The sequence below is a fragment of the Parambassis ranga genome, chromosome 16 (genome assembly GCF_900634625.1).
Source record: "Parambassis ranga chromosome 16, fParRan2.1, whole genome shotgun sequence".
NCBI lineage: Eukaryota > Metazoa > Chordata > Actinopteri > Ambassidae > Parambassis > Parambassis ranga.
The window spans coordinates 7092631-7119442 of NC_041036.1; the positions used below are offsets into that span (position 1 = coordinate 7092631).

General features: G+C 41.3%; 1 protein-coding gene across 1 annotated transcript; it reads left to right on the forward strand.

Annotated features, from left to right (window-relative positions):
- Window positions 1-878: 878 nt before the first annotated feature.
- Window positions 879-24869, forward strand: LOC114448642 (transmembrane protein 65-like). The gene is made up of 8 exons (XM_028425730.1): window positions 879-1069; window positions 1330-1709; window positions 11967-12011; window positions 14458-14525; window positions 15048-15102; window positions 19312-19354; window positions 23192-23297; window positions 23961-24869. Exons 2-8 carry the CDS (start codon window positions 1394-1396, stop codon window positions 24090-24092), a joined length of 765 nt encoding a protein of 254 aa, XP_028281531.1. The 5' UTR covers window positions 879-1069; window positions 1330-1393; the 3' UTR covers window positions 24093-24869.
- The last annotated feature ends 1943 nt before the right edge of the window (window positions 24870-26812 follow it).

Consider the following 26812-nt stretch of genomic DNA (forward strand, 5'->3'; position numbering starts at 1 on the left):
GACTTCTTCGCTGTATTAATGCCGTGTTTTTTGTCCAATAGTAATTTGTGTTTATCTTCTCTTCCAGGTTTGATACATCAAACTAAAAGTAAAAAAAAAAAAAAGAATTTGAAAAGTGGGATAAAAGTTCCACCTACCTGTTTGGTAGGTGATGCCTGAGCACAGTCTCTGAATAACCTGTACTACCTTAGATGAGGACGCAAACAAATGATGTGCTTCCTTTTGTCCACCCGGGGGCGCCCTTGTCAAACCTTTTCTATGTATACCCAAACCTAGTTTTCACCTCTTCCATCTTTAAAGGCCTCATTGAACCGATACGCCTTAAATTCTCTCAAAGGAATTCTATTTTTTAAAAAAGCTGTTGAGATGTGAATCTTCCTGTTCTTAATGTTAGGCTTCTTTCCCCAGACAAATAACTTCCTCTTGGTGTCATATTTCCATGGGATGTGGACTCTTGTCTGGCCTGGTTGAATAATTTAAATACCCAGCTATGCTGAATACAATAGCAGGGGGAGGAACGGACACACCCAACACTCCCTGTTAGTGTGTTACTGTCTGATAACTACATTATTTTAAACTATATGCTTGTATTTCTGGTATTATAGTAAATGGCACAGATTTCTTGGGCTTTATCGATCATTCCAGGGTCCACTAAATCACACTTTTCCTCGCGAGAATACAAACAAAGATAAATTCCTATGTTCCCTGTATGTTTGGCTACGATGAAAACAGTACAGCCTTCTGTCCATATACTTATGCACTGAGTGGACGTACGTGGTGGTGCCGTCAGAGTTACGCACGGAGGAAAGCAGCGCTGCTATTGGTGCATATTTTCGGGGCTGCTGTCCCTCCCATCCGCTTCACACCATCCTGTCAGACAGAGGTTACACCAAACCGGACTGCGCTCGCAAAAATGTGTTTTCGCACAAACACTACAGCGTTTAAAGGTCGCAGCTGTCAGTAAAGTCTCCCGGCGCCTTGAAGCGGAGCCGCATGCGCCGCCGCAGCTTCTGTATCGTCAAGGTTTGTGGTGGAGGTTGTTGGACGGGACAGCGGAGCATCGACTGAGGTCCGTCCAATAAGACAAGTTACAGTTTGGTCTCATTCCGTCTTTTTCCTGCTTTGTGCGTGTATAATCTCGGGTCAATTTGTGCGTAAATAGTGTGTGCCAGCCAGGCTTGTGTGTTGTTGTGCTCTGCCTCCAGGTCGAGGATGTGTTGGCTCTTCTCATCGCAGCGATTCATTAACATCATGTTGTGTGTTTGAGGTGTTAAAAGTGGTGGTAAACAGGCCTGTTCCCTCATCCTCCTCTCCTGCTCTCCACACCAGGTTCCCCGGCGCATTGCTCAGTCCTCCTCCTCTTCCTCCTCCTCCTCCTCCTCCATCCTCAGAGATGCTGCCCTGCCTGCGAAGAGTCCTGCGGCCTGCCTTCTCCCTCAGAGCCGGCGCTGGGGTGACCAGAGGCGGGCTCAGAAACCACCCAGCTCCCGCTGTAGCAGCAGCAGCAGCCCAGGCGCTGTTCGCCTCAGAGCCGCCTCTCTTCACGGTGATGCAGCGGTGTCACATGGGAACGCACCCACTGAAGGAGCCCGTGGAGCCCCTCAACTCACCCCACGGAGCCAAGGAGTTTATTTATAGCCTTCACCCGTCAGAGCGTACCTGTCTGCTGCGAGAACTGCACAGGTTCGAGTCCATAGCCATTGCTCAAGGTAAGTGATGCAGTGTTAATGTATGGAAGTGGGTCACAGCAATCTCTGTATATAATCTAACTAGAGGTTTGCCTTTGCATTGGTTTATACAGGAAAGAGTTCATGTTTGTGGCACAAACATGAACTCTGTAGGTGTGGACAGGTAGGGCCCCGTCTCTACTTCACTGTCCAACCACGATTTAGCTGAGATTTGTCTCCTCCGACTAAAAACTGGGCAGGTTGGAGCGGCCCAAAGATTGATTTGAAGGGATGGTGTTTTGTGCGTCACATTGTGAACTCTGTCTCTGCCCAGGTTGGACTTGTGAGTCCTCTGCAGTCTGCTGATGCCTGCACGTCTCTCATTGTTGTTGTGTTGTCCATAATTTTTCCAAAGATGTGTCAGCTGCTGTGTAATTCTCTGGCAAGTGCAAATAGATTCTGATTAATATTCATATTCATATTTATTGATCAAATTTACTGACTTGCATCCTGCGTTTCCGCTCTGCAGTTTTCTGTGAAAGTCGATTACTCCACCACATTCTCCACTACGTCTCTTACACTGTATGAGGCATTGCTTTCATTTTATGAAATGTAATGAATGAAATTATGTGTGGAGTGTGTTCGGAGGCGGAGGAGGAGGAATGATCTCCCACATGAGGCAGAGAAATGGGTCGATCAATACCGAATAGAATAGAGGGAGGAAAACATTAGTGATGAGGAGGCTTTAGAGCATATGAGGGTCTCTGGGAGCAGCCTGCCCCGAGCTGCTGTCACCCGCTATACTCCTCTGCAGAAGTAAAGTGCAGAGTCTGAAATAGATGCTCGTAAGTTTATGTAACGGCTTGGTGTCTGCTGTAGTTACATATTGGGTTTGAATGAGGAAAAAGGAGTAGACATTTAAGCAGTGCTCATAATATTATACATATATTGCCTAACTAATTTGAAATCACTGCACAGTTAAGGATAAAAGAATGAAGTGCTGTTACTTTGAGTGGAGTGTATTCAGTGGATCTTTGTTTCTTCTCCTGTCTCATGATGCACCACTGATCCTCATGAACACCCTGCAGAGGAACTTCAAATATCTGGCCTCATAAAATGTGTAAAATAATTCCTAAACATGGATCCACTGTTTGCCCAGAGGACATTCTGTTACTGATCACAGCAGCCTGTGGAATGTCGGGCCAACATGCGTCCACTGCTATGAATGGTCTGTTTCGTCCCACTGTACAGAATGTGAGGGTCAGCATCAGAGCCTGACTGATAATGAGTTTTCAAACCGCTCCAACACACGTAGGGCACCATATACTTTATATATTAACTATTGGCTAGCTAGCTGCGTAAGCAGTCATTCAGTCTTTATAGGGTCCTGTATCGAAGCCATAAATAGAACCGGGGACAGAAGAACGTTTCTATTCTCTGGATGTGATGCTATTGATCTGCCACATTACTGATCGGATCACAGAATTCATTCTCCATGTAGGGGCAAGTTAATCTTCTGCTGACTGATGGCAGCTTCAGTGCTTCTGTGGCTGATATTGATGCTGAGAGGGATGATTACAGAGAACAGTGTCAGTGGAAGTTTGTCATATCTAAACTGTTGAAGTGAGCTATTCTATTGATTAAGATTTCACACTTTCAGTGAGGGTAAGATTAGATTTCTACAGCAGGAAATAATTTTTAATTTACAACAGAAAATCGGTTTGTGTGTGCACACTTCCCTTCCTCTTCCCTGGAGCTATTTGCACCTTTGATATTATTATGTTTTTGTACCCGAGTACAGAGAGGAGATGGGATAGGAAATCTGACCACCAACACAAGGCTTTTTTCATGCTCGCCGATCCTAGCGGCACGTCATTATTTCCATGTCGAGTGTGGCTGATTGCATCCTGACCACATGCTGCAAGCCTCCCTCTGCGGGCCACAGACACTGTGCAAGTTCATCGTTGAGCAAGCAGCATCAAATCCCTCGTGGGCTTCACGCTGGAGGGTTTCACATCACAGCAGCAAAGAGAATCTTTTTTACTCAATCGTAAGTGAAGATTGTTTTATGTTGCAGAACACCAGCACAGATAACACCCCTGACAACCTGCACGCTGAGGTGACAGCCACCTTTCTCTGCTCTCTCCTATGTGGGGCCTGCCTGGCTGGAGCTCGCTCACCTTGGTGCTATAAAAACCCAGAGGGATTCTCTTACCTCTCTCGGCTACAGATCAGCTGAATTGCTGTACTCTCTGACTGCTTCTCTAGCAGAGAGATTGAGTGTTTGACAGGCTTATCAACAGCCATCATGATTCCAGCCCCGGGCCTGCGGGACGCCTCAAGTCAAACCTTTATTTTCTGACATTCCGGGTAGCTGTATGGAAAGGGTGCGAGATGTCTGCCTGTGATTGAAGCTTTCTGACATATCTTTGTGCTGGTTGGGTCCACTGGCTTAATAGGGTGCACCGCAGTAGATTCATGGTGCTTGTAGCGATATTCACCGAGTACAATTTCCTCTGTTCAGATTCCTGCAGATAAATTAAAGTGACTTCGGCCATCATGCACGTACCTCTCTGGTGCGCACAGAGCAGGAAGAGAGTGACAACCAGCCAATACTCCGCGCAGGGTCCACCCGGAGGATTGGCTGATGTTTTTAGCGTTTTATAGCTTCCACAGATGATTAATATTCTTCGTTTTAATGCGAAACTGCCGAACTAATCGGTTGCTATCAGATTGTAAAGAGAAGTTACACTAATTTAACAAAAAGTTCATCAGAATGAAATCCTGTATATAGTACCTTTAATGATGCGTTCATGGATAATGGGGACACTGCAACACAGTATTGATTAATCATCATATTATTAAGTGTATCCATCCTTAAATTACCTGATGAATTTCACATTTTTGCTTAAATTGTCAATTTGTTACACCTATTTTAGCTGAAAGCAACATGCAGGCTGTGAATTATTGCACATTTTATTTGTTCAGGGCAGTAAACAGCAGCTGCAGTACTTTCAAGGACTGGTTGTTTGTCTGTGTGAAGAATAGGGAGAGGTTTGAAAAGAATTTGTTGTCAAGGTGCTACAGAAGCCCATATTTAGGGCCATTAATATTTTAGATAGAACATTCCAAGTCTCTGAGAATCTGGTGGAGAGAAGATTGGGAACAAAACCGAGCTTTAGATACATTTTGAGGTAGGAGAGAATAATGAGGGTCTCTATTTTTTGGTGCAGGGTGACTCTGACAAGATGATCAATACCAATTGAACCATTCTAGATCCATTCATAGTTCATCAATTTTTGTCTTTAAATCATGCCAGAACTGGAGATGCAGACAAAGCTGAACATAGAGAGGTAATTTAGATCATTTATTTTTAATAAAACTTTATGAAAACACGGCTTTAGACCTGTTTTATATTGTGACCTGAAGCCAGTTTAATATTGCTCACTAATTACTGTCAGTGACTGGAGGCTTGAGTTTAGTGCTTATTTCATGGCACTGGTAAATTTAACAAACTGTAATAATTATACTCTTGCCTGAGATATTCAGGCTAATGGAGAAATGGAGTCAGGATGAGTGTTTGAGTCATTATTCATTCAATAACATACTGTCCAAATGAGTACTGCTGAAAAATAAATCATCATTTCATCAACAACTTTTTTAATGTTTGAACACTTTTTGGCACGATTTATCACTGTATATAATATATAATATTGTTCACACCTCTCAGACAGGGAGCATATATTTACATAATAAAGTATAATTCTTGTTCGCCAAAAATTCGAGTGTCAAGTTTTGCATGACAGCGGAGAAAAGAAGCAGATGTATTGTTCCATCTGGACCTCTGTCATCATCAGTGTGCAGCTACAGGGTGACTTTGTACATGAGGTTTTCCCACCAGGCTGCGGGGATGATGAAGGGAAAAACAGGGGAGGAGATGAGACAGAGGAAACTTTCCTTCCTGTGCAGAGTGATGTTAATTGGAGATGTAAAACAGGGAAAGAAAGCAGCACGTCTTTATGACTTTGCTTTGTCACAGTGAACCCTAAGGCTGCATGCAAACCACACAAATTACACTTCCTTTCAATGATTCATAATCGTCTATATTTCAGTGGGAGGTCTGTGTTCCTGATGTTTCAGCGTGCATTCTGCTGCTGTGAATGGTGCCATTTTATTTCACCTTTCTATGTTGCTTCTTACCCCCTGTCACAGTGCAGCCTTCTCTCCACGGAAGGCGACGGACAAAAGGAAGCACCTTTTTCATTTCTTCACACCTCCTCGGCTCTACAGTCTTATTGTAATGCTAATCTTCACTCAAATGGAGCTACTGTGACACAGGAAGACACACAAATGACTCCAAGGCACAGAGAAGACATCACACATTTATAGCCCAGAACTGCGCCTCTCTCACAGAAAAAGTCAAAGTCAGTCAGAGGTTGTGTTGCGTGTTGCTGCCAATGCTCCACAAACCTCCATCACCTCCATCCAACGCCATGGGGTCACAGCCATGTTTGTTATCGCCTGGAACAAATTTGCATATGAGGATCAAAAATGGCAGGAACCTTCTCTGAGTTGATATTTGACTTTCTGTAAAGCAGCAGTGGTTCTCATTGAATTATTACATAGCAGACATTCCCTTGGAGTGAAGGAGCATTCCTCTGCTAATTTGTGTTTCCTGACAACACACAATTAATCACACAGCCACTGTGTGTGTTTATTGAGAGCTGCCTGTGCCAACATCAACAGAGCTGCAGTCATTAATAACCTATCAGTCTCGTGGCCGAGAGACAACGTGATTCTGCATTGGAGATTTTTTGATACTGCAGTTGGTGCTTCGGGGTCTCTGAAGGTGAAGCCCAGACCTGCTATTCCCCATCCAGCCACTAGATGCCTTACCTGCCCACTCACTCATCCACCTGTTCCCACCTGTCTCCACCTCATCAGCCTTTGAAGCTGCCCCACCTGCTGCCTGCTGCTCACTTTGCTTTCTGTTGTTCAGCCTGTATCACTTTCTGTTTCATATGTAGCAGTGTAAGCATGAATAAATGTGGCTCCCAGCACATCAACATCAGAGTGAAATAAGAAAAGAAATCTAAATCGAAACATAATTCCCAGATGTGTCTTTCAACCTGTCACCAATTAGAATGTCTCTAAATGAGAAGGTAGGAGAGTGAGGATGATGATGATGGCTGCATATGGCTCTTCTCCCGTCTGACGCCTCGGCAGATGGGTTTGAGGCATGAATCAAATTACACCGACAAACATAGAAGCCCAGGTAATATAATTCTGCTCAGCAGGAAGTGTTTGAAATTCAAGGTTGTATTTGTTTTGGTGCAGCCTGTCCATTCAATCACGATGTCATGAGCTTCAGAGAGACAGGGGTGGATAATTGTCACAGGAGGGTGTGACCTCCCAACACTTTGTGCCTTTTTGTTGTGTCATTTATCTGTTTGGGTCCCTTCATATGTGAGGTGGACCAGACTACAGACCATAGCACTCTGTTCTGTCCTCGGGTCCCTCAGAGGCTTGTGTGGCTGACCTTGCTACACTGTCACCTGATTTTACTGCAGCCTTGTCAAGTCAGCACTTATAGTAGATATCAAGGTGAGTATTTCTCTGTAGGCCTGGAGAAACACACATTTTCACATTAATAGAAAATTAGCACTGCTGCCTCAGAGCGAAAAGGTTCCTGGTTCTTCCCGTGCCTACCATTGACAGTAAAAACTATGGACAGAGCTTCCGTGATGTCACCCATTTGTTTCTGATAAGCCGTTTTGAGGCTCGGTGGGAGGCTTTGGGACGCTCAGACCACCGCCATGTTGGCAGCGTCACGTCTGCCAAAAATCCAAATATGGCCAAAGAGGGGGAGCATGAGTGGAGTTTGGGGGGGCGGGTGATCGTGGAAGCAGGAAACTCGCATTGTGATACGTCAACCGTCTGTCGCTCAGGCTGCAAACATGTTCATTTCTGCTGTGAAGTCGGCCATTTTAACATGGGAGTCTATGGTAAATTACTCACTTTTGGAGCCAGCCCCTAGCGGTTGCGGCATGAAATACAAGTTTTGACACTTCCACATGGGCTTCAAGTTTGAGCCCTGAAGGTTGTCGCTTGGTGCCTACATATGTTTTCTTTGGGTACCCGTAGGTAACACTGGGGTAACACTCTTGGGGTGTTATTGTGGTGCCCAGGGTGTACCTCGCCTCTTGCCCATTGACAGTTGGGATAGGCTCCATCCCAAACAACGACCCTGTAGTACAGGATAAACAGGTTCAGAAAATGGATGGACTTCGCTGGTTGCTTTGTATTTCTGTGTTAGCTATTTACTTGTACAAAGTCACAAGTCTTTATTTGTCATAAGCTGCTTTGCTAGTAGAAGTGTCCAAGAGGTTAAATCCTGGCATCTGGATGTTTTGCCACTCGGATGTACACTCGTGGACATGACTATAACCTGATGTGTTGCCACCTACGCCAGGTCCATGCAGGATGGTAGAAGCTGATTTGTCTTTACAGTACAGGAACTATTTGCAACGCCAGGCTACTGCAGCAATGCTGTTTATATGTTTTATGTTTATATAACTGCATGAATTCTGACAAGATCATTCTCGGTAATGATGCAGATGACCACATCCTGACCTGATCCTTGTGTTTCCATATAGACCTAACAAAAAATCATATAATGGTAAAAAATCTGACTTGAATGGTGGGAGTCTGAACGAAGCTACAGAGAGACATACCTGTAAGGAAGAAATGTTATTAGTCTTACCATCTGCGTCCTTTTCCATTTGAATAATTCCCACTTTCCTCTTTGCTTTGACAGATGTGAAACAAGTATGCTTCCTTCTTTTCTTTTCTACTTGTATTGGTTTGTCAGGAGGCTCTTTTCAAGGATTTGTGGTTGTGTTTTTACTTTCAAGCCACCCACAGCTGTCTAAATTGCCGCCGCAGGGGAACAGCCTGCAATATATATATATATATATATTTGTCTACCTGCCATTTAAAGTTAAGTGAACTCACAGGAAAAAAATAACTATACTGAAACTCAGTTATAGTGTGGGGTCACACTCCAGTGCTTTGTGTTTTTCTTCTCACAGAAATTCACTGACTCAGAAGCTACTCATTACCTCCTCTCGGTGGGAACTTTATGTTGTGATGACATTCAGAAGTCCTCAAATGCACATATTGGGGGGGTTGGTAAAGGTTATAATTTGTCTTTGAGGAAATGGAACAACAGCAATAATGTTTCATATTTAAATCACATGCTGAAGGTGCACACAGTTATTTTTCTGAGCTACTTTTGGCTACTGTAAAAACATAAATATATCCCATTTCACTTCACAGAATGGATCGCTTTCAGTGTGTGTTAGGCAGGTTTTCTTTGTAAATCTTACCACACATGCTCATTATAATGTTTTATAATGACTGTCTAGTCCATCAGGACCAAGATTCAGTGCGCTTTGTAATTTCCTTTCTTCTCTGTCTCATGCATCACAGGGGAATAGTGAGCTGCTGTGCAGCTGATGAATGGCTGTAGCCTTCGATTGTTCCTCTTCCACTGAATATCACACACACACTCTGCCACACATGCCTCCATTGTGATGGCATTCGCTGAGTTAACATCCATAGAAAATTCCAGTTTTTTTGCACCTAGCATCTATTTAAACATACTGATCAAGAGACATAAACACTCACACAGCAGGTACTCTCTCAGATAACAAGAATACCCTCAACTAGAAAATCAATACATTCCCAGAGGAAAACAAGGATGTTTCACATTTGCTCGATTAAGCCCAACACACACCACACACACACACACGCACACACTGCATTGTAATGTTTTGATTTGTCCCTGTATCACAGCTACCTGAATTTACAAAACATGGCCCCCAATGTGTGACTTTTAAATGAGATGAATAAAACATAGAATGGACAGAGTCGTTCATCTTAACTGAGTTTTGCTGAGGGACAGCGTGGCTTTTTGTTTCCTTCAGACTTATCTCACATTTCCAGAAACTCTGTTCATGCTTCACTTTTAATGCTGCACCAAAAAACACAGTGGAACGAGCCATTTGTCAAAGCACAACAAGACAACGTGTGACTCTCACAGACCCAGAAGTGCAATATAATAATCAAAATACTGCTAAGATGCAGTATAGCGTGGGTTGTGTGTGTGTGTAGTGTTGTTGCTGATCTGGCACTAAAGATCTGTGACCATAATGACGACTCATCGGGTTTTGTGTTTATCTGTAAACAGAGTCTTTATCAGATGCCACATGCTGCACATAAGGATACAGGATAAGCAAGTAAAGCTTGAGAGGAATGAAACATGGCTGCTTAAGAGTTTGGTCGTGCTGTTAGTGACTTGTGAAATGTTTTCACCACTTCTGTCTGTTGAAACTGAAGCAGCAAGTCTGTGAGAGTTCACAGTACACAGCCATGTTAGCATCATCACAAATCTAATAAATGGCTGCATGAAAATATATGAGAGCCTGAATCTGCGTAATTTTTTTTTCCTTTTTCTTCATGCGACTACGAGACGGTGACTCAGCTGCATTTTCATTTGGCCTCATTCTTCTTAAGTGATGGGACATTTCAGCAGGCACAGGGCCGATGATTTGGGCAGAAATGATGTATTGCACTATTTCTTTCACATCAGAGTGGGCCAGACAGTCATTAGATCCATGATTGGCTGCAGTTTAGCATCATTCAGCCGTGTATGACACACATTATCTGCAGTCTGGGTGAGCAATGTTTTTGTTTGTGATCCCACAAAAAATATTATATAACATTAGTGGTTGAATTTTTTTTAAGGCAAAAAGACTGAAAAGTGTGTCAAACCTTGGATTTAAGATATTTGTCAAGCATGATGAGACAGATATTAAGACTGAAAAAGCTCATTAAAAAGCTACACATTGTGTTTTATAGTTTAATTAGTAGACATAATGAAGAAAAACTGAGAAGCCTGATTTGACACCACTACCCTCGCCTTCATTAATGAGCAATTCTACTGACCTTCGCAAGCCTGAATCATGTGGGATTCACCCATCTGACTCTGCCTGAAGAAGAGTTTCCTCAAAGAAAACATTCAAATTAATTTAGTTTCCATTCAAGAACGTCCTGCTGTTTTGATTCCCCAGCAGTATCACAGGCTTCAGTGAGAAACATTATGCATTTGATTGATGCAGCACTGGAGGATCATTCAGACTTTTATTAAATCCTTCAACGAGTGATAAATAGAGAGAAATGGTTCCCTGGATACCCCCTGAGGATCTTCACCCCTGCCAGCTTGCTGCTGTCTTGTAGTGGGATGGTTTATGCCTGTGGAGCTGAGAGGAGTTTCTCACAACCTGTAAATAACAAAAGCTCAATAGTATTTCATTATGCACTCTGCAGAAGGAGGAGGCAGTGACAGATCTGAGTGTTGATGGTGATCATATGTAAATGTTTCAGCGGGAGTTTTAGTGAGCTGATGAAGTGGCCGCCATTCAGGTGAATGATTGTCCATCCTTGTAGGCGACACATGAGACAAGAGTCAGCTTGTTATCTGACACCTGAGAGGAGAGGAAGGAACGGAAATGAGGTGCACTGGGGAATGAGGATGGCTGTAGTAGCAGGACCAATGAAGCTCACACACACAGAGGTGTGTGAATAAATGCGTGCAGAGCAATAGCACCTGGATGTGATGGAACAGACTTCATTACATAGACTAAAATTTGGCCTGACCTCTTGGCAGTAAATCCAATTTCACAGAACCTGCAGAGGGGAATGATCTCCTCTTGTGTCTTTGGCCTTAAAACAAATGTAATCATTGTCACTGTTTTACAGCATATCATTGGAGCAACTTCACACTTCAGTAACTGTTGCATTTCCAGTCTGATGCATATTATATTTTGCAGTGTTAGTTAAAACCTTTTAATTCCGTTTCTCTCTCGTTTAAAATCTGGGGATGTGAAGGCAGAACCCGGACATTCCTTCACACTTTCTGTCCCTCCAGCTCTTGCCTCTCTGTGCCTGTTTGTCACACTCCACATTAATCAGTGTGCTGGCAGGCATCTTCTGAGGCAGCATCGTTTTCTGACGTCACTCCTGTCCTCATCTACGTCTTTCTCGGGAGGGGGTGTGTTCTGACATAGAAGCTGTTTCCTCCTCTTCCTCAAATCCTGTGTCAGGATTTTCTCCCGCTACCCCTTTGATAGGCTTTGCCATTTAAGAACTGTCACATGTATATGACGTTTTTTCCCTTTAAAGACCAGACACCATTCATATACTTATATAATGCTGTTTCTTCTTTTTCTTTTTCAGGACAGCTGGAAATTGCACCACCAACTGCTGCACAGCTAAGATATGGTGAGAAATCTGTTTGTATCTGTGATGTGGTTTGTCATGTGTATTTCATCTTTTTAAATCATGCACCAAACAAGGACAGAGAACAGATTTAAAACTTATACTTGTCTGCCTAGATTGACACCCCTCATTTAACTGTCAATCAACCAGAAAGATTAACGAGCATCAGCCTTAATTAATGAGCAGGATATTGCAGTTCATTGGTTGATGTCCCCAAAGGACATGAGAGCTGGACAGTAAATGGACTTGTGCTAATGGACCTGATGCCCCAAAGAAGCAAAGGATTACATGAGTAATCAGTCTGAACCTTAGCGTGCTGACAGTAAGGTGTGGAACTACACGGCACCTTGTTATCAGATTAACATTAGATGTCACATCACTTGATGCATAACACATCCATACTAAAAGAGAAACACCATTGCTTCAAGCTATATGACTTTAACCCTTCGGAAATTTGCTGTATGTTATCCCCTGTCTCTGTCCCCATTGCTTCCTGTCTATCTTCACAGTGTCATCATTGTTTTTTAACATAAATGTGTCCACAGTCTTTCCAAAGACTCAAAAAATGAGCAAAGTTCATTCATTTGTTTTAAAAGAGTGTATCTGAATGAGCCAATCAGGTTTGAAGCCCTTTCTGATGTCATAAGGGGACTCACCCTTCATCTTAGCATCTCTTTTCCCAAACATTTGTTTTGCATTCCCACTCCTATAATATAAGGAGGTTTCTTATAGGTTTCTCTCAGCACATAGAAGGTCCTTCACTCACACATACAGTATGTGATCTACCTGCACATGCTCAGCTGAAAGCCTGTGCTGGCGTTTTTCCCACTGCAGTGCTCCATTAGTGACCTCGATTTTCTCTCCTACTGAGAGGTCAGAAACCCTGCTGGTTAGCCAAGCATTGTCTTTATTTTCTCACAGTGTATATTTGACCGAGCAAAGTCGAACAATTCACATGCAAAAAAAAAAAATCTCCTCTGCTGGTTCTGCTGTTGTGCTGAAATGCTGTTTTTCCTGCTCAGTAAAGATAACACGGCCGAGTGAAAGGAAACATTGACTCAGCCATCTTTCACTGAAGCAAAGTGTGTGTGTGTGAGAGTATTGTTACCTCAGATTTTCCTACAGGGAGTTTCAGGAGTTGTTGATGGCCTCTTTGGAAAAAGTACACTTTACTTGAGTCATCACAGTTATAACCTATCATGCAGTGACAGGTGTGTGAGAGGATGAAGTTTGTATTACTATTCAGTCTTTAGAAGTGTTTCCTACAGTTTACAGGGAAGAAGATGGAGAGAAGCTGGTAGATTGCCAGATTTGAGCATAACTAGAGAACACAGCATGCATTTTAGGAATAAAAGCACTTTTATAAAAGTACCTTTAAATGTGCCCATGGTGCACATGGGTTGAAAACAGAATCCAAGTCAGTACTGAGGAGTTATGGCATCTGATCTTAACATTATGGACTTCAATAGAGAATTCCAGTATAATGAGTTTCTGGCCAGTGTAAGAGGAGGTGAAGGAGGTTGGAGAGGCTCGAGGGGCGAGTGGAAGGAGGAGAGGAATCTTGATTTTACTGTGGGAGAAAGTGTAGGTGGGTGGAATCTACTGCAAGAGAGCTAAAAAATAGGACTCAAGATTCAACTTATTTTTAACATTTTTTCTCCTTCCAGTGTGAATATAATGATTTTATACTCACAACTTTATCTCTGTGCATATGAAGAAACAACATCACTTATGCTATTAGACGTCTTAATCCACATACTTGGACATTCTGGGACCTGACAAAGTGTTCGTTGTCATCAGATGACTGAACTGCTGACTGACCCACATAGTAGCACCCTGTTGTGTACTGTAGAAACACCCAAAGAAGGAAAGTTTTTTCACCAACACAGATAAGAGTGATAATAGGTATACTGTGAAAATCTCTCCAACCTGTTTTGCTGCAGAGATCCAAACCCTGCTGCTGATTCTGCAGGTCTCTGTAGTTGGTCTGCCACTGGTGTAGCATTAGTTTTTGTTCAAGACTTGTGTGTGTGTGTGTAGGTGTTTTTATGTGTTGGAGCTCACACAGCAGGATGGACAGTTTTCATATGTGCTCCAGCAGAGAGGACTGATATCACTGTGATAAGTTAAACTAAACAATAAGCCTTTCTGGCACAATGATGCACTGACTGTACTAAATCCAAGCAAACAGTGGGATTTGCATAGATAAAATGGAAACACATTCATGATGATTACAAAAGCACAGATTTAAGCTTTAAAATGTCTTAGGTTTACATTACACATATATCCAACCGCCTTCATGGTGGTGAGTCCTGCCCCGATGGCCTGCAGTACTCCACTGGGTATTATATATGAGTTTTTCTTCTGTCTGTGCAGTGTTATTGTGCATTGATATAGATTCAGATATTCAGTGTTTTTGGTGATTTGTTGTTTGTGTTTTTATTCACAGTACTGCTGCACAATGCACTCCCCTTTGTTGGATTTGGATTCCTAGACAACTGCATCATGATCTTAGCAGTAAGTGTCAGCTTCACGCACTGTGCTGTGTGATACCCTGCAGTTCAGGTTTTCTCATGTCAGGAGTTTCATTTCAACAGAGGGTAAAACAAAACAAATTGTGCTGTAATGTTGTTAGATGGAGGCACAGAAGGAAAACAAGAAAAAAACGCTCTCTATGTTTGATGGTGTTTATTAGGTTATTTTCCCCCCTGTGGTCTCTGTTTCTCTGTGTCCTCTTCTTTTTTGTCCTTTATGAATTTTTAAGCACCTTTCCTGCCAAAATGTGCCCGGTATTTACTAAGAAAGAAATCTTAGGTGAGGAAAACAATGAAAACCCAAGGTCTGACTGTACTGTACTAAGACTAAAGGTAGTTCATGCTGTGTGAGGATCCCAGGTTGCTTTCCAACTGTGCGGCAAAAAGGAGATTGGTGACATACGTGTTATATGACGTAACCCATAGTCACTTGTTATGATATGATATATATATATATAATAGTGGGAATGTCATATACATTGTATAATCTGTATGATTTTCACAGGGGACGCAGATTGAGTTATCCATCGGTGTGGTCCTCGGCATTTCAACCATGGCAGGTAAGAGGGAATCTCATCATCTAACCTGTAACATCTTATGTTTATTTACTAGTATTTGCATGCACTGTGATTGCAGTTACATATAACAAAGCTTGTTTTCTTGTGGTTTTGACTGACCTTTATCTTGAGCTATAAAAAAACAATCATATCATCAATCTCTGCTAAGTTTATGTTTTGAAATAAGAATGACAGTGAGCCAGAATAGAAAAGGCCAAATTTGTCGTCCATGCTGACAGATTGCTGCTTTCATTATAGACTCACAATGTGCCCAATGCTTTGACACTGATTAAAAAAAACAAAGAAAATAAAAGTGAGGTCACATGTTAGAAAGACCAAGCGAGACAAGTAGACAGGTGGAGATAATGAACATTTCATGAATATGATTATATCCCTGCAGGTCAAATGGCTGTAATAATATCTCCTCATCAAAAAAGGGAAACACTTGCATTTTAATGTTATCACTTGTCCCTGTTTGGGGGAATTGGGTTGTAGTAGCAGCATATTTAAGAAGTGTAAAAACGCTTCTGTAGACACACATACATGTAGATGTATAGCATTAAGTTTTTGTCAAAGAGCTGCAGTGGTGGAGAAAGTACTGAAGCTACATCAACAAACCCACTGAATTGAAAGTCTTAAGTACTTACTTTTAATTTTATTTAAAGTCTTAAAAGTAAAAGTACTCATGCATGAGTTGTCTTTTAATATCAAGGTGGTGCCATTTTGACAAAGAATGCAGATGTAGCTCCTGGTAATACTTCTGCCTCTAACGCTCTGCTATATGGACCAATCGTTTTTGGGCCCTCTAAATTCAAACACATCTTTTAAATACGCCCCCTGGTGGCTCAGTTCAGTGGAGGCTGACTCTGGATCCATGTTCAATGGTAAGATTAGCTGCAAAGGACAGGAGGCCAGTGACAGTCAGTGACAAAACAGCAGTGCTGCCAAACAGCGGCTCTGCTATCATTGGAGCTGATAGAGCCACCTGATTGGTTTAAACTTCAGAGACAGCAACACAATGCATGTTTTTGTGTAGATCGAGGAAAGTAAAGTATAGATAGATGTAAAGGTTTACTTAAGTAAAACAAAGTAGAAATACTTAGTTACATTCCACCACTGAAGAGCTGTAATTGACTCCTATGGTTAAAATGAGTTAGTCTAATGTATCTGGTGTTGAGTAGTGTTTTCTTCCTGCTCCATGTGAGATCCTGCCTGACACTGCTGGTCTTGTTAGTTCAAGCTTTTGAACCTCAAACTGTCTGAGCAAAAATGATCTTCTAAGACTCAGAGGACTTAAAGCTGGTGTGGAGTCAGCAGAGATCCGAAGCTTTTAACAGTCCACTTCACAGGGACATGGAGTGATGTACGCATGTAAAAGGACCTCTCAGTGATCTACTGCAGAGGAGAGCCAGATCGAGAGAGAGATGATCGGAATTCTGATTGATCAGGTTGCACTCAGGCAGAAAGTGTAAAAATCATTTTCTGTCAGTCTGGGCTTTGTAATCCAGCATTGATGGTGGATTTCAGCTGCCAGATACCTCCTTTAAATGTGTTCTTTGCTCAGCCTGTACACTTTCTACTGCTCGGATTATTTTTAAATAGCACTGCAGGACTGTGGATTCTTTCAGGGCTTCTCTGAAAGAAGCTTCTGGTTATCTAACAGAGTCCACAGTGATTTAGCACTTGTGTCAAGTCTGCAGTCAGGACCACCAATCACTTTCACTTGTGAAGTGTCTTGATGAAGACAGAAGCTCCACCATTAATGCACTCCTGCTGGTTTAGGCTAATTACTTCAATTAAACTGAGGTAATGATGTGAAAAATGCCAAATAGGATTAAACTATTAAAGTTTCGTCCAAAAAAATCACCACCTTCTGCTGGGATTTTCCCCTCATGGGCTCCTGCAAGTGAAAATAATAGATGTATTAAATTGCTGTTATTTCATTTGCATTACGAGGAACACATCTAATAACATCTTACATTAACACATCAGATGGAATAAGTGCTGCCAGGGTTACAGTTTTGGCACACACACACACAGACATAATCAGTGTTGATAAAGGTCAATATCTTTAACATGTCAAGTTATATGTTAAAGATAAGTATAATTCAATAAGACTGTAAAAAAGAACATGTGTTTGTAGTTCCATTTTTGAGTGGTAACTATGATTTAATGACATTGTTTGTAATTGTAATTAGTGTGATGGCCCACAGGCTTTGTATCATTACATTTAGTGTGTTATTGGTGCTGTAAAGACCCTGTGAATATGCAGAGCTGCTGCTGCACATTTCTCAGTTTGTGTACGTTAAATGATTTACAGTACAAATGCAATATGAAAATTATGTTTGGCTTCTTTCCTAGTTTACCCACAGCCTCCTGATTTCCTCTAAGCTGCTCTGTCTGTCTGTGATTTACTCTCCTCTCTGTGGTAATTTTAGAGTACTGAACAAACACACACTGACACATACAACGTCAGGGCCACTTAAAATCAATCACTTTGTGCTGTAATGAGCTGCTCCAACTGGTGGACATGTTTAAGATGAAAAGCAGCAGAGGACACAATGCAGCTGACCTTACCTTGTAATTACTAATCTCCATCACTTCTGTCTCCTCAGGGGTATATGATATACAACATCAGCAGGATATCCTATTACTGCATGTTAGTCAGATTTAATCATCTTCACAGCTGTTTGTCTTGCAAAAATGGACATTATATATACACTATTATGCTTTCAACATCAAATCATTAATTGTATACAATTATAGTTTATAGTATGGTATCATATGATGTGAAAATGACTCTTTAAATTCACCAAAATCAGTGATCTATCAATGCAGTAGAACATATTTTGCATTTCTTACAGTCTGAGTGGGATGGAAATTTTAAAACAGTCTCCTCATTTAGTCCAAATCTGTTCTGTGTGATTTGGCACTGACAGTTTGGCAAAGAATGAAAAAAAAACACTGCACACATTACTTCCTCTGTTCTCTTCAACTCGCTCCCTCTTCTTAACTATAAGAGCTCCTCACAGAGCAACATGCTTCATTTCAACCAATAACTGCAGCTCATTAGCAAAGATGCTTTGCTCCAGCAGACAGAGGGGTCGGGATCACAGGCTGGCTGAAACCCACTGTAAACAACACTTCTAGTGCTGAATGCACCGACTTCACTAATAAGACTCTTCAGTCTAACTTGAGATATTTTCTGAAAGAATAAGGTCAATAATACAAGCAGCTGAAATGGATCTCACGGCAGTCGGGCTTATTCTATGAGATCAGATGGTTTAGGGTGTTCAAGGACTTAATATAACATACATCAGGGTGTAAATGCACACCTGGCCGGGTCACCTGAGGAAGGACAGGAAATTGAGTTTGCAGTTTGGACTGCTACTAGATGATTTATGTATGACTACACCTGTTGTTGCTGCAGTGGCTCAAAGATCAGATGGAAGCGCTCAAGATTTCCCTTCAGAGTTAGATGGTAGATTGTGTCGCAGTGATGCTTTGTGTTCCTTCCACCCCCCCGAGGGTCCTCTGTAGCAGCCGCACAAATACAGTGAACTCACAGGCGGGTCACGGACGACCGAGAGAGAACACAAGCACAGCACAAATTGTTATTTCTCTCTTAGGAGGCATCGCAGTAAAATACAAGCACGACAGAAGAGGCAGTGTGTCTTTTGTAGTGTTGTTTAATGAGCCCAGAGTGCACTGTTGTTATCCATCATAAACACCTATAAAAAGACCTATGTGTCTTTAATATTTATACAGAATGTATGCTTATTTTGCAGACTAAATATTATCTCTACTGGTCCAAATATGCTGTGTCTCTTTCTTTTGTAAGTGGCCACTCAAGTGCTGCAATGTAACATCATCGGGTACTAAAGGGAAATAGAGGGAAACCTGTGATAATCCTCACCGACGGCTCCCCTCTTCAGTGATGTAGCTTGATGTTTTTTTTCCATAACTAAATCTCATGAGGTCACTTCGTGAGACAACAGCTGATTTATCTGTCATCCATTATGATTGCTAAGTATCCAGTATTATATGTTGCATACGTTTAACCTGTTAATGCCACATTGTCTGCAGGAAGATGACTCCAGGTACATACACACACACCTGAGTGGAAAAGTTTCTCTTTTACTTTCTAAAAACACGTCCTGTGCCATTCAACTTGTAATAACGTCTCTGTTTTTCCTCTCACGTCTTCCACAGCGGCTGCCCTTGGCAACCTGGTGTCTGATCTGGCAGGTCTGGGGTAAGACATCCATCCACACGCACCAAAATGATGAAATGTTAAGAAAAACTGTAGAAGTTTAGTTTGCATTGTATGGATACTACAGCAAACTCAGTGTTTTCTCCACACACTGGTCTCCTTTTAAATGACTTCATGAAGATGAAGGTTAACCTTATCATTTCCTCTTCACTAATGGAGGCTAAGTCATTAAATTGCTCCATATTAAAGTTATAGAATTCAGCTGAAAGGGAGTCTGAGCAGCAAGGGAAAAGGAGACACACACACACACAGCAGAGGTCTGTTCCCCAAAGGTAACAGCATGATGGATAAACAAAGCACAGGAGAGGGAAAATACCATAAGATCATTGAATTTTTATCAATACCGAAAATGTGAAAAAGAATACCCTACCTCTTGCAGCCTGTCCTTTTATACAAGCCAAGGTCTATCGACATAAACATAACTTTCTATAAAATTAAATGATTAAAATTAAATGTCTCTTCTGACTGATTGTATTATTATATCATGTTCCCTGGATCTTTGTATGATGATGATGATGATGGTGAGCCCCCTAGTGGCCATAGGTACCATCACCAGCTCCCTAACCTGCTTAATGAGCTCACCCTGCCATAAAAGGAGCTTCCCATGATTACCATTAGCAGTAAAATCCAATTTATACCGACATATGAACACTGAGGAGGTGGATAATGCTATTGCCTTTGCAGTGTGATGGATTAGTCAAGTTGTTGTGGCCCCTGTAAACGCTCTCAGTAGGCACACCATTGTTGCTATGCATGTGTGTGTGTGTTTGTGATTGCCTCTCTATCATCGTAGAAAGATGGAGCCCTTGTGGCCACTTTTTCAAGGTGAGATTGGATTGGATCAGACAAGAGAGGATTTTTTTCATTGTGATAAATTTACACTGCTGAGTGTGAAGGCTGGGCTTCTGCAGGGCTCCTCCTGGTGTCCTTCACTGGAACATTTGCATTACAGCTTATGCTTATTTCAAATAGGAAAAAAGCTTAAGTGTAGACATATAAACCCTGCACTTTGAATTACTGTGTGAGTCAGTGGCGCTTTAGTGGCAGTGGAGAGCTGAGAAGGAGGCTCAGGAGAACCCTGAGCTGAGGTTGTGGGTAAGCTCATGACTCTTTACTACAAACTTGTTGCAGTTTTGTGGTTTTTACTCACATCAACAGCTGCAAGTACAATTAAATGAAAGGAGTGTGGGTGTTATTTGTGCAGCATTATTGTATAAACCGGTGCTGTAATCCAGATCATTAGATGAACTGAATACATTTAATTTAAATCACTGAGGAGTGTTTCATTTCAAGCTACGGTTGGAGGAGAGTGAGAAAACACAGAGGTCCTGTTTGTGTTCATCTGTACGCTGTCGAAGTTAACTCTTATCGAGCAGCATAGATAGATGACTCCACTGTTCCTTAATGGTTTCCTTAGTCAATACTGTAGCGATTAAATTGCAGTAACTGTTTGTAAATCTTCCCACTCAGTGTCTGCTTTACTCCTTTACAAGACAGCGACTGAGCCGTGGCTCCTGTGGGCTGTAGAATGTGTTTCTGCTAATCTGGGCTGCCATACTCACACGTATGGATTATCCTCTGCACAACATGTGTGTGTTTGACACCACCTGAATCTTGCCTTGATGTGGTTCATGAGTCACTCAGCTACTGATGCTGCTGCTCAGTTTCATCAGTGGCTTTATGGGGGGCAGACATCTAATATAGGATCATTGTGCTCAGATTTCCAGCCCCAACATTGCATATTATGTCTGTCAGTAAATGACTTCATAGTGAGTCATTAATCTCCTCAGCGGGTTTCTCACTTTTATAATGAAGAAAGTGATGAAAGAAAGACTCTTCAACACCCAGGAAATGTCTCGTAGTTGATCTTTCTTGCTGCTTTATGGAAACGTCTCTGATGTTGTTTGAAAAAACAAACTGAGAATCCTCATAGATGTGGAAGGATTTAGTTTCTGCAAATGTAATTTCCCAAAAGATAAAAGGTTTGAATTGACTTTATATTGCCGGTGACGTATCCAGCTCATGTTCCAGCCTGCCTTCTCGCCTCTCACACAGAGAGAACACCCAGTCCCACGCTGAGCCCCGGCCTGACAGCAAACCAGGCTTTCAATAAATTTCATCATTTCAGCCGGATATTGTGATTACAGCAGTATTATCTTTTCTGACTTTAATTTGACTTTTTTTCTATTGACAGAATTGGTGATTTGTACCAAATATATATAAAAACTTTGTGTACACAGTGTGGAGAAGTGACAGAGTAGGTGCATCATTCACTATAATTTAGTTATAAGGTATTTTAGTTGATCAGTTTCTATATACAATCTGCATGCTGCCTCCTTACTGCAGATCAGCCTGTTTCAGCTTTTGTTATGCGAGCTCTGCTCTGTGCAGGAGATTATTGATTTTTATCATTTGTTGGTTTTTGTTCTAACTTGATGCTGTGGAAAACGAGGGACGTCTCTATTATACTCTTCTTCCACACGGAGCGGGTCATCTGTCATTTTAGTATAATCAGGGAAGTAAAATATGTCTCAAGCTCATCTCTGTTGAGATTTTGTCTAAAAATGTCCTTAAAAACATTTTAGACCATTTTTGCTTTATCATGGTGAGAGGCTGTGGGCTACACACACACACACACACACACACACAGGTGCCCTCTATCTTATCAGTCCCCTGGCTCAACAGCTCCAGCTTATTTGTGTGAGCAGTGAACTGAGGATCCATTAGTGCCAATGACTGAACCAGACCTGGGTCAAAATATTACCTTTAATTTTCATCTCTCACATTCAAACTGCTCCAATATTTCGGTTATAATATTATTTGCATTTAATTTAGTTTAGCACCACTGCTGAGAATGAGAATTGAGCAAAGTGTGAGCAGGCTGTCATGGAGCTGCTGCACCAGGAGTGCCTTCATTTGCCACAGGTGGACATCATCGTACTCAGGTTCTAGACACATCTCAAGGATAATTAGAGTAAACAGGCGGCACCTGATCACAATTTGGAACCCCACAGCAGAGGGTGTGAACGCTTTTCCATGTTTGAATTTTGTTACATCTGCATAATGTGCTGAAAATGTGTTTTCACGTTAATAAATGATACCTACAACAAAATGACATCTGCAACAAGTGTTGTGGGAGCTCATCAGTTATTCAGAGCTGCAGTGTACACCTGTCATCAGCTGGAGATTAAAATCTCGGCGCTGCGGCATGTTTAACATATTTTTAAATCTGACCCACTTCCAGGTTTTCTACTGGGAACTCAGCCCATGTTTAATAATTATGTTAAAATGTCCAAGTGCAGCTACATTCTGAGAAAAAAAGGAGGCACATTCAATGTTCAACTTCCTTCCATGTATAATGTTTTATATTACAACATCCAACATTACAAGTGGAATGAAATATAAAGGAGTTTTGATTGATGAGTTTCTAATAAACAGATTATCGATCCGCTGTGTAAAGTGTTGGAAATTACATTTACACTCACTGGAATCTCCCTGAGCTGAGAGCTGCCTAGTTTATGACAGATGGCAGCAACAAGGACCAGATTGGAACATTAATCTGCTGGTTTATTTCGTCGTTATTATCAATAACTGCGGAGGCTTACTGTGCTGCAGCGGGAGGGAAAGTGTTGTTCTGTGGGAGGTTTAATGGATTGTGACTTGTATTGTACAAAAACCTCCACGGGAGACTATAATGTAAACTGAAACAAAGCAAGTGTGAGTTAAATCTATGACAGAATGAGGCAGAATGGAGCACCAAACAGCAGTGATGAATTGTTGCACTGTTTAATGATGCTTCTTCTCTCCTTTTCTCTTCAGGCTGGCTGGTTATGTGGAGGCTCTGGCGTCTCGGTTGGGGATGCAGATTCCTGATCTGAGCCCGAAACAAGCTGATATGTGGCAGACCAGAGTCAGCTCTCACACGGTTTGTATGAAAACTGAGCTGTCAGTCTGTGGCATGCACAGTGTGTGGTCACTCATAGAAGGAAATCAGACCTGAGTGATTTTTCTTATATCCTCTGACTGCTGAAGTGTAAAATGTTAGTAATTAGCTGCAGTGATCGATCTGGGACTAGAAGAGTAGAACGGACCTGGATAATTGTTAAAGGTCATCTCTTCTAGCATGTTAGGCTATGTTTCTTTTGGTTGAAGGAAGTAAAGCTGGCCCTGCAGCAGAAGCAGAGACTGTTGACCAGTGGATTGCCTTAATTGCCCACCCATCCACTTCTCTTCTTAATAGTGTGTGAGGCTGATGTATACACGCATGTAATGTGCTGTGGCCTAAACTAGTGGCTAGCATGGGAGTTAGCGCTCTAAACAGAGAAGCACATGGTGCTTTTTTTATCTTTTAATATCCTTTCTACTCACTGCTGTCGGGGGTTTCACTTGTTGTTTTGGTCAAGGACTCATAACACTTGTTTGGTGTGATGCTTCCTTGCTGCCTGTTTATTTGTGAATTCAAACCAAATTAAAATTGAAATTATTTTGCGCGGTGTAATGTAAGGTTTATTTTTGGCATATGACAGAAGTGTAAGCCTGCAATGGGTTTTGTCATTTCCTTCTATCCTCCCTTCCTTCTTGTGTGCAGGGTAAAGCCATCGGCGTGGGTATCGGCTGTATCCTCGGCATGTTTCCTCTTCTCTTTTTCAAGGACGATGATGAAAAGAAAGAAGGCCAGAAGGAGGCGGCACCTGCTCCGACAGAGAGCAGCAAAAACTGAATTGTCACATCTCACTGGAGACAAAGTACTGTTTGGAATCCATTCAAATGCTTGACTTGAACTGAAACTGGTTGGCCTTGCCTTGTGGACTGGAGCATGGCTAAATAAAACTGTCAGAGGTACTCTGAAGAGGATTTTAGATCACATTTGAACTACTCTGAACTTGAGGACAGGAAGCTGGTCATCTCTTAAAGGGACAGAGGATTGGACTGCTGCTATCTGTAACCTCACCTTGTTGACCGACTGACACAGGCTGAATTTATCTACACATTGCAGTGGCCTCCTCGAGTCTGTTCAGTGGAACAAATATAAACCTGCACCTCTAGATAGTTAGACTGCACATAGGGTAACTGGCCCCTCTGATATACCATGACCAATTTTGAAAATGTGCACTAAACTTTAAGAGCCTGTTCATAAAGAAAAAAAAGTCCAGACGCCATGGCGACCAGATGGTTAAAGATGTAAGGATCTCAGCTTCTCTGGATATTTTTGTAGTTGATAAACTGCATATAGCTTCACTACAACCTCATCAATCTTGAGAAAAAGTTTTATTTGTATTTTACATTATTTGAGTCTGTTATCCTGCTTTTACTTTATTAAACAGTACAAATGCACAAATGCATTTCTTCCTGTATCGTGATGATACTGCCCTCTGCTGGCTGAGAGACAGAAGAACATGTTTTCTTCCAGTTTAGGTATTTATAATCTCAATTAAAAAATCATTTTAGCTGCTAAACTCTTCCAGCAGTAATTATTACTCTTATTATTCGTTTAAATCATAGTTTTTTTTATATACAGTCTGCAGGATTTATAGCAAACTGTTGAAAAGATGCAATGAAAGGAAGCAGGTTTGTGTCACCAAATTTAAATGCAGAAATTGTATTTATTTTTGTTATAAAAGTTACTCGTGTATTCTCTTTATCTCAAAGGAAAATGTTAAGAATAGAAACTCTAGTGTATGTTTTTAATTGATTTCTCCAGAGGGACTGTGCCTCTGATATTTCTCAAACCCATTAACTTCTGTTGTAAAAGACTTGACAGACCTACAAAGGAGACTTTCTCTGTTGTTCTAGCTATGTACTGTGTGGGTAACCGTGATCCTGATAAAAATGAAAACAATGTACAGAGAACGTATTTATGTAGTTAGGATTTTAAATCTGATTGCTTGATTTCCACTGTGCATGCACTGCTAATAAAGAAAATATAAATAATTTAAAAAGTATGTTTCGAGGTTATGCCTTACAGCCAATATTGAACACTGAAGCTGGTTTCATGGCAATTCCAAAGCACAAGGAAAACGTTGATAAAGATGTTTTGTAGATCAGAAACAGGACCTGGTTCTGGGATGAGTAGAAAGAGCAGAGCTGGTGGTGATGTGATGATAGTGTTGGTTTCCAGTAATAGCAGCAATTTCTCCCTCCTTCAATTACCTGTTTGAGGTCTTGTTCAGTCACCTCAGTGTCAAAATACTGTAATATATATAAAGAGGCTGTTATCTTGCACTGCATCAATAAACTTTAAACTACAACTAGTTCAAAGGTGAAACATCCTCTGAAATTGTAAGTTTATGTTTAAAAGGTGATTTTTAAAGATGGCCACAAAAAGCACATTAAATGACTCCATGTTGAATGCCTCCGTGGTGTGTTAAATACAGCATGTTGCAGGCGGATGCATGCGTATGTAAGGACCGGTTGTGTGGTATTTTACTGTAAGCTGGCTCCCTCAGTTCATTTGTTGATACAGAAGCACATGGTATGAATAGCTCCAACTTTCCAGAAATGTTTTCAGTAACTGAATTATTGTGTACACTGTACATGTAGGAATAAGACAATTAAATTGCATTATTATAGTCTATTTTCTGGGATGCTTTTGATGTTTATCTGCTTTCATCACATCATATATCAAAAATATCAATGGTATAATATCATTTTTAGTACAATTTAAAACCCTTATTATTGTTTATAATTAGATCAATATTCCAAAAAAAATTAAAAAAAATATATTTCTAGTGCACCGCCATGATTTGATTTTAGATAATAATAACATGATTTCCTTTTTGATCATGTTTTCTTCTTGTGAAAATGTTGGATTGCCGACTCATCAATACTGAGCCCTTATATACATTTGCTTCATTTGTAGAAGGAAGTTTTTGCACATACGACAAGTATTTAAAGCAAAATGTGGTCCTTCAAGTTTGTCTCATTATTGGCGGAGTAAATTTTTGTCTGTTACAGAACGGGAAAACACAACATAAATACAATGAGTAATGGCAAAACAAGGTGAACTGGATCTCCCTGTTTTAGCTGTTGAATTGCTAAATTATGTGTGAGTTAGTGACAGATTGTAAAAAAAACGAAAAAAAAGCTCAACTATTTCTATTATTTAAGTAGTCCCTACTTTTCTGAATTTCTTCACTGCAGGTAAAAAACAAAATGGCTGTTCTGGATATGGCTGCATAACCAAGCGTTTTCACAGATTTAAGTATGCCATACTAATGGTTATTCATGTCCTTATCTCTGGTCATTATTAGTGCTGCAGGCAGCGTCAAAACAAATACACACACACATCGGAGGGGAAAAGACATGTGACACAAGGGACAGAGAGGAGCCACTGAGAATATCAGAGGATAAACAGCTTGGGGAAAGTGTTGCATAGGGAGGGAGGGTTTGACTTGATGCAAAGGTGAATGCTAACACACAGACAACAAACAGGAAATCCTA